This window comes from Histoplasma capsulatum, genomic scaffold (genome assembly GCF_000149585.1).
Source record: "Histoplasma capsulatum NAm1 scaffold_3 genomic scaffold, whole genome shotgun sequence".
Taxonomy (NCBI): Eukaryota; Fungi; Ascomycota; class Eurotiomycetes; order Onygenales; family Ajellomycetaceae; genus Histoplasma; species Histoplasma mississippiense.
Window position 1 is genome coordinate 1900068 of NW_001813980.1, and position 7937 is coordinate 1908004.

The following is a 7937-nucleotide window of genomic DNA, read 5'->3' on the forward strand; positions in this document are numbered from 1 at the left end:
AGATTTAACCTAGTTTGTTATAACATAAATGAACTCTGCACAGCAGTAAGCTGCCCTTCGCAACAGATGCGACAGCGCTCGCAATAATATCTCTCAACCCGAAATATGTGAGAATCGTAAAACGAATGGAGATTAATGGGAGGAAATGAGCGTAAATTTTGGGGGGATAAAGGAGCTTAAAATAGGAGATGCCTGCATCTCCACCCCAATCTGCTTTAAGAATACTCAGCCATTGCATTGGAGCGAGCCCCATTCACACCAGCCCATCAAGTAGGCCCGATTTAGCAAACGATATTATCGATGCAAAGACGTTTTCCGCACGTTGAAATGGCGAGATGACAAATGGAAAGTCAGCCCTAAGGAGCTTGTTGGTTATCCAAAATTCTGACACATGCCATAGAACCCCGGACGGATATGATTCTCACAGTTAGATTTGCATCCCGCTCACCAAGACCACCACGTGGGGATTGTAACACCAGATGTTTTGATGTTGGTAGGTAGCTTAGTTCCACGCCCTACCCAAAAAGGCACTATCTCCTCTCTCCCTCTTCCGATCATTTCAAAGTGAAATTGCAACAGACCAACAGAGAGCAAGTACTCCGTAGATCCCCAGGAGAGGCGAAAATATTGCAATTTCCACTTCAGAGTTTAATCCACGGCGGAGTCGTTTAAATTGGCGTGGTTAGCTCAAGTTCTCTTGACAGGATCTCAGCTGTCTCTTGTGCCCTTGTTAGGTTGATAATATTCGAGGATAGTGTTCTAGGAGCCATGTCGAATGCAGTTACATGGGAGAAGGCAAACCAAAGAACTCGACAGCGACTCCATATAGTGATTGGGGCCGAGGAAACGTACTGGGCATGGGTAGGCAAGCAACTCGAAAATTGAGTTGATGCTCTTAATTAGACTTCAAACTAGTTAGAGCCAAGCCAACCGGCTCTTGCTCAGACAAGTCCTTTCCCAAGACAATTAAATTAGCCAGTTCAATCACCAGAGGAGGCATCGGATGACTTCTCATACATCAAAGAAGTTGTTCAAAGTGTGAGTAGTTAATAATCTGCGTCAAGTGGTTTCAGGTAACGCAATAGTTTCAAGATTTGAGGACGATCGCCTATCCGCTGAGTATGGCATTTCCGTCTTATCCTGGTCAACAGGGCTAAGGGACCAACACGACATTTTCCCATGCAAGGTTATTTTAGGGTTGTAAAAGGGTCGTTGTATATGGGGCCAATCCGAAGCTAACTGGACAACCGAACAATCCCTTCCGATTATTTCCAGCAAGGCATGATCATGTTCACCCATCCACTTGGTGAAGATACCTTGATGCCTGACCAAGGTCTGCATGTGCCTCGCCCTGCCTTCAGGTAGCGTTTCCAGAGAAATTCTCATGTATCCGATCTAGTTGGAAAATGTGCTAAACCCCGAGTCCGTATGTGTATCTCTGCCATGAAACTTGTCATGTGTCCTTGGCCCAAAGGCTGATGCTTGGCAGAGAAGCAGTTCTTAAGACAAGTCTTGATTCCGACTAAAAGAATACCATTGAATTGTGGGAATCGATGGTACAATGGGCCATGGGCCCAATAGTAGTGTCGGGCTGGACCTGGGGTCATGTGATCGACCAGCTCCATCCATGGATCTCTGAACAGCCCGTAGTTTTTTTTTTTCTTCATGGGTGATTACGAACACTATCCCCATAGTTACGTATCTGAGCCTCATGGCATGGGTACACCACGCTGACAGCGTAGAAATTTATTTCGCCATTCCCCCTCGGGTTAATGCACTTCTTGAAATAATCCAAAGCCTTTTAAAGGGTTTCAGAATAAATTGGCCCAATCGTAATTTCATGGACCGCTGTCGACAAATATATCCTGGATAATCACAGTTTACCTTCAAAACAAATATGTAAAAGCTCTGCATATTTTATCGACCCAAGATCAGATTGATTGCGAAATAACTTAGTCCACTCGGTGCCAGGCATCGTGACTCACTGTAACACAATTGTTTGAAAGGGGGAAATCGCCCTGGCCAGGCTGGCCTGACAAATGTATTAGCAATGCTGTTGAAGTATGTATTATGTACTCCGTATTGCTGTCTGCTTTTATGGAATGGTGGCCACATTGGGCCCTGGCGGGGAAGGTAGAAACAATCCAGACTCAAAGTCCTTGCTCTCATCAAATAGGGTTTCCAGACAGCCAATCATCAGGCTTGCTTCACACGACATGGATTGCATGGCTAAGCACTTTATTTTAACATGTTGACCTCGTGGGAAAAAAAGGCGCTTAACCACGCAATTTGTTTATGGATAGAAATCCAGGTCACCGGCTTTGTTCATTACATCTCATTTTATAGTATGATTGATGGGGCAAGTTGCTATTGTTACCATTTTGGGGATCCCATCAAAGGAATGATTGACTTGGTACGGCCCGGGGTGAAGAGCAAAATCAGGAAAATTAAAGAGAGCTAGCTGTTCGCCTGGTCACGGAGCTGAAGAGAAGAGTGGGGCTGGTAAGTTGAGACTTGAAAGTTGAAACTTGAGAGACACGGAGGAGCCTCATTCGGTTCCGCTTTGGTGCATACGCGGAGATGAGACACAAATATTTCACAGCTGTTACATGTATTCGACCAACCATTGAAGATTGAACGCAGGGGTTTATTAAGCTGCAACTCTTTTTCAAGGAGGGCCTGCCGTATTAGCGTCGCTCGATTGTTCACAGCAATGGGTGACGAGCAATGCGAAACCTGAGACCCCATATCCCCAATTAAGAAGGAGAAAACTTTTCTCATTTCTGAAAACTACCTTTACCTTATGCAGGTGTACTGCATACTTATGTGACGAGGATCACCAAGACCGTATTGGATTGTTCGTCAGAGACCTCCACCAATGGCATCCACCCATCGTGACATTCAAATGATTCAGGAACTGCTATTCTAGCGGTTGTTGACAGGAATTGGCCAAGCCACAAGGTGCTCCGTAACCATAGCGCTATTGATTCATGCAACCCCGCTAAGAATAGGAGGGGAAGGTGGGGCGAGTGGCAACCAGCAAGAGTTTGGACGAGAGGGTCAAGAGGAATAAATTCATCGGTGGATGATTGATTCCATTTGGGTTCTTGTTCATAACAACAGTTTCTGCATATTTAGAGAACAAAGTGAAAGAAAGGGCAATATAGTTCGGGATAGGAGTGTATGTCGCAAGGACACTCCGTGACACAACACCTCCAGCTCTCCGCCGGTCACAAATATTGCACTCTCGATCTTGGCAAAAGCCTGGCTACATGGCACTTGACAACTTGGTGGAGATAGGCAAATAATTTTATGAGAATCCAGCCATCTGTTTGAATATTCCTCAGCGAAAAGCATGGGTTTGGCTCCTTTATCTAGCTGCATTGACGCTAACCAGAGGCATAGAGCGGGTATAGGTGAAACTGCGTTATCAACCGTCCTTTAAAGTCGGGACCTTGCTGTTGAATTGAGACAGACGACATGTTTGGATTCATATTAGCTTCTTTACAAACCCCTGGTGGCTTGTAGCTTGTGGCTTAAGAGGAGAGGGAGTTCACAAATGAAAGCGCAAAGAAAATTTCTCCACAAAGTCCAGCATTTCGGTGCATTGTTGTTTAGCATCCACCGAATAAATAGGTCAATATATGGGCTGAAGCCGTTGAGCTTTCAGCATTATTTTCAATCAAGACCCGAAATGCTAAGATTTCTACGCTTGTCGGAATGTCTTTTCCCTCGGTATTGATAGGCGTCCTTCAGAATGTCAATGGGTGTACACCCAAGTACCCCACAGTCCGAAATATTCGAATCCTAATTTGGTATCTCAGCTATATAGTCGAATCAGTGCATTGCTCGCTCATGGGCCACAAAAAACGAGATTCAGAACTGAAGATACTTGCCGGTCGACGGTGGGAGCGCGTGGGAGCGCCATATACTGTACTAGACCATAAGTATTGGCAACCCCCACTACTTTTCTGCCCCAAAAAGGCACCATGATTGTGGTGGGGGTTGCCAATATTTATGGCCTGGCACTGTAAATCCATGGAAAGGGGGTAAGAAACTCCTGGGCTCGAGAGATCGAGTAGATATAGCCATTGATGGCCCGGGGTATGATCTATTTCTTTTACATTCCGAAACAGGCATCCCATTCATTGCTGTCGACAGTTTTCTTGTTGTATCACGGTTAATTCATGATCCATCTCGACAGAGCAATTATAACCTGGTTCCAAAATTTTTGGTTAACTTTTGGAAACACACCCACACTGCGGAGGAATAATGCTCGCTCACCCGCACAACGAATGTCACGGTTAGTATTAGGGGTTGTTATGGGGATACGAGAACAAACCCTCCAGTAGTCAAGAATAACCATGATCTCGTTGTATATACGTGGTCTGAAATTTTGATGTTGGTGCCTTGAGCAACCCTGAAAGTTTTTCCGACCGAAATTGGGACGACGTTTAGCTGGCGTTGTCGGATCAACAATGATGCGGGGATCGTCGCGATATCAGCTGCCCGTTTTATCATCAAGACGAGGTCCTCCAACACGGGTGAAGGCAGGGAATGCCTCTTTGGAATGCTATTATGATGGCTTAGAATAAATCTTTACAAGATCAAATTCATCTCCACGCGCCGTTTCAACTGTTCTGGAAATCCGTATCTTGATTAATTTCGCACTACATACGGAGTACACTAAGCAGGTTCTGCAGCCAACCCCTCCATCTGGCAGCAACACTACGTATTGAGGCACCAGGATAAGAGCGTTGTGAAAACACACTGACCATTATTCGAAAGATATACGTGTTCTAACCTGGCTATCTGGCATTTTTTTCGTTCCATATTCATTTCGGGATCGTACTTCATTTTTATCGTTTTATCGTCCAAGTCGTCACTTCCCCGAACGGTACGGAAAACCCTCATATCAGTATAATAGCCGCAGAATATCCATACAGAATGGTCTCTTTTATCGAGGATCTCTGGTCGAGCGTATTCACACCGGGGCCAACACCTTCGCTAGTCATCGCAACAAATGTAACCTTTGCTTTTCTCCAACTCCTCCTATTTGTCCTTCTCCTTACGACTTACAGCATCCACTTTGCTGTTCTCTCATCCCTATGTGGCGGTCTATGGTGGGCGATAAACTGGTTTGTGAAAGAATTTGAAATTTCCCGCGAACCATCGGAGACCGCCAACCCGTCCCGATCCCAAACAACCCAGCAAGGCCCAATAGGTCGGCCACCCGGGGCTATCGACACAGAGAGTGAGACCGAAACCGAAAGCCTTGCGGGAGGAGAGCCTCAGTTACCCGCAGGTACGATTTCATCTGGTTTAATGGGACCTCCCCCACCGCGGAGCACTGGTGCTTCCCGTGGCCCTCCACCAATCGAGACGGAAGATTTAAAGAAGCGACGAAGTGGCCCCGATAACTCTGGCTACGTGAGCACGGACAGTGAATGGGAGAAGGTTGATGAAAAGGGGAGATAATACAGAAGATATGGGATCCCAGAGGGGTCGATTAATCCATTAATCTGGATTTCAGCCTAGCCTGAGTCTCCACGACTGCGTCGAACCATATTCACGTATATATAACATCAAAACGCGGGTGATTAAGCATCTCCGTACTGCCGCCTATGACGCCTATTCCGAGAGTTTGTTTACTTTACTTTTGACGCAATGTTGTGCTTGTTTTCTTTATGAGTTTCCCGATTCCGTTTATTAGCTTCTTCGTTTCTTAGCGGATCTTGTTTAGAGTATTGATCCAGCCTTTTTTGATTAGCTATTGGCGTCGATTCAACCTGCACTTGGGATACGTGTTTGGTAACTTATCAACCGAACCCAGATACCCAAGATCATCAGAGAACAACAGAGAGCTGTTTGATACCCGTTGATCGTTATTGTAAATATGTCTCTTGCTTCCCCTGCTCGTTTTCACATTTGATGTGATGGCGACCAGAAAGTACATTATGCTATCTACGTTAATACTAGAACCTCCAATGAGTTGATACCCACCGCAACATATAGTTAGAGGACACATGGGCAGGCTTCACGTGATCACGTGTTCTACCCGCGCACCTTCTAGAACTCCATTCTCATCTTCGACAACAGAAGCACCTCACCCGGTGCCGATGTCTCCAAATCCCAGTTATTCCAATGCGGAGCCTCATTAGTCGGTAGGGATGGCCCAGTCCGGTTTCGCTCAGCCCAGTTAAACCCGGAGGGAACACGCCAATATCTCGAATAAACATTCAGGACGCAATGTTCCAAAATAACCCACTGTCAATCAGCCGTAAACGAGTCTTTGATTCCGTCTTCCTTTCGGCTCCATTAAGCAGCATATCCCCAACCCCAATCTCAAGCCCTGTCCAGAGCTTAACACGAGCTGGGGGTACTTTCAGCAGTGATCGTAATCAAAGGGAGCCGGAAAATGTACCGGAACAGGTTACTTGGGATCGAGCCTGGCATGCCGCAACTACATTTCTCTCTATTCCTGACGAGGGCTTCAGAAATAATGATGATGATGATGGAATACGGGATGAAGACACATTGTTAAAACGGTGGGCAAAAGGGCCTCCGTCCCAACTAGTGTCCGAAAGCCTGTTCTATGTCGGCGCGGATTCATCCCCTGGAAAGGCTTTGCGGCAGGGATCAAAAGAGAATGACGTGAAGGAGTGGTATCTAAGTGAGATGCGGAGACACTTTCTAACAAATTTTCGGACTTTTCTCGTTGCGGTTCGTCTTCTAATATCATCATTTAATTGCTGTACTTCATTTCTCAGACCATATTGGCTTGGCTAATTGGTGCAATTTTAGGGATTGAAAACCAGAAATCAGCCTGATACCTTATCAAAGCTGGTTCGGTACCTAAGGCTAATAAGGAGCATCTATATCACCACTTTTCTCTTATATTTATCTCCCCTGTTAGACCCCGCAGACCAGGAACAAAGTCTCGCGCGGATACAACGGAACTTCCGTACTATCGTCACGTTTGCCCTCCCTTTCTGCAGATATTTTCATACCTGCTTTCTGAGGAGCTTGCTACGCAAAGTTTGATTATTCTAGGAGTTCATAACGAAGAGGACGAAGAATGTACTCTTGAAAATAATAGTATAGCCGATGATGGCATGGAAATCGACCAGATATTCACCACTTCATATAGCAAGTGGAAAAATGAACCGTCACCGGAGCGAAGACTGCAAATGATTAGTGGGGAAAATGAGGAAGTCACGCAAACTAGAAATCAGTTACTACATCTCTTAGAGGGCCTTCAAGAAGTCGGGCTTGGGGGGGCAAACGGCCAAAAGATATTTGCAGGTGTAATGAATAACATATTAACCGAGTTTGTTACATCTGCCTATGCGGGTCAATGGGAATCTCCTTCGCTTGTTGAAGAGCATTTGCGACAGTGGACCGAACATGTTTTCGCGAGGCTGGTGGTACGGATTTTGCATATCTTCAAAACCAATGACGATGGGGCCTTACCTGAGGAACGTCTGGATGTCACTCTGGGTGATGTCAAAAGGTGGCAAGAAATGGGGATTGCACGGCTGGGCACCCTGCGGATCAGTGAGCTTTTCGATGTCATTGTCGAGTGGGATTCGAGCAGCGGCGCAATCGAGGACTTAAAACATTATACGACTAATCCCGCGACGCGACTATATCTGGTTAGTTCCTTTGTTTCTATGTTGATACAGCGACTTCTTCACCCGGGCGCCTCAACCGTTGAAATATTGCAAATGTATATCTCAATCATTCGAGCCTTTAGCCAGCTAGACCCACGAGGAGTGCTTCTAAATCACGTTGCTCGACCAATTCGAAGATATCTACGAGATCGCGATGATACAGTGAAGGTCATTGTCGGAGGACTTCTTGCTGACACTGTGGATGCTGATGGACAGCCCATCACTTCAAGTTCAGACACTCTGGGTTGAGTTGGCCGATGGAGT

The 7937-nt window shown here is 45.9% G+C and overlaps 2 protein-coding genes across 2 annotated transcripts; both read left to right on the forward strand.

Annotated features, from left to right (window-relative positions):
- Positions 1-4947: 4947 nt before the first annotated feature.
- On the forward strand, positions 4948-5478 carry HCAG_03709 (predicted protein; the record flags this gene model as incomplete). Its single annotated transcript, XM_001541561.1, has 1 exon — positions 4948-5478. The coding sequence occupies one exon, from the start codon at positions 4948-4950 to the stop codon at positions 5476-5478; it is 531 nt and encodes a 176-aa protein (XP_001541611.1).
- Positions 5479-6249: 771 nt separating this feature from the next.
- On the forward strand, positions 6250-7922 carry HCAG_03710 (predicted protein; the record flags this gene model as incomplete). The annotated part of the gene is made up of 4 exons (XM_001541562.1): positions 6250-6723; positions 6805-6977; positions 7151-7655; positions 7890-7922. 4 exons carry the CDS (start codon positions 6250-6252, stop codon positions 7920-7922), a joined length of 1185 nt encoding a protein of 394 aa, XP_001541612.1.
- Positions 7923-7937: the final 15 nt, after the last annotated feature.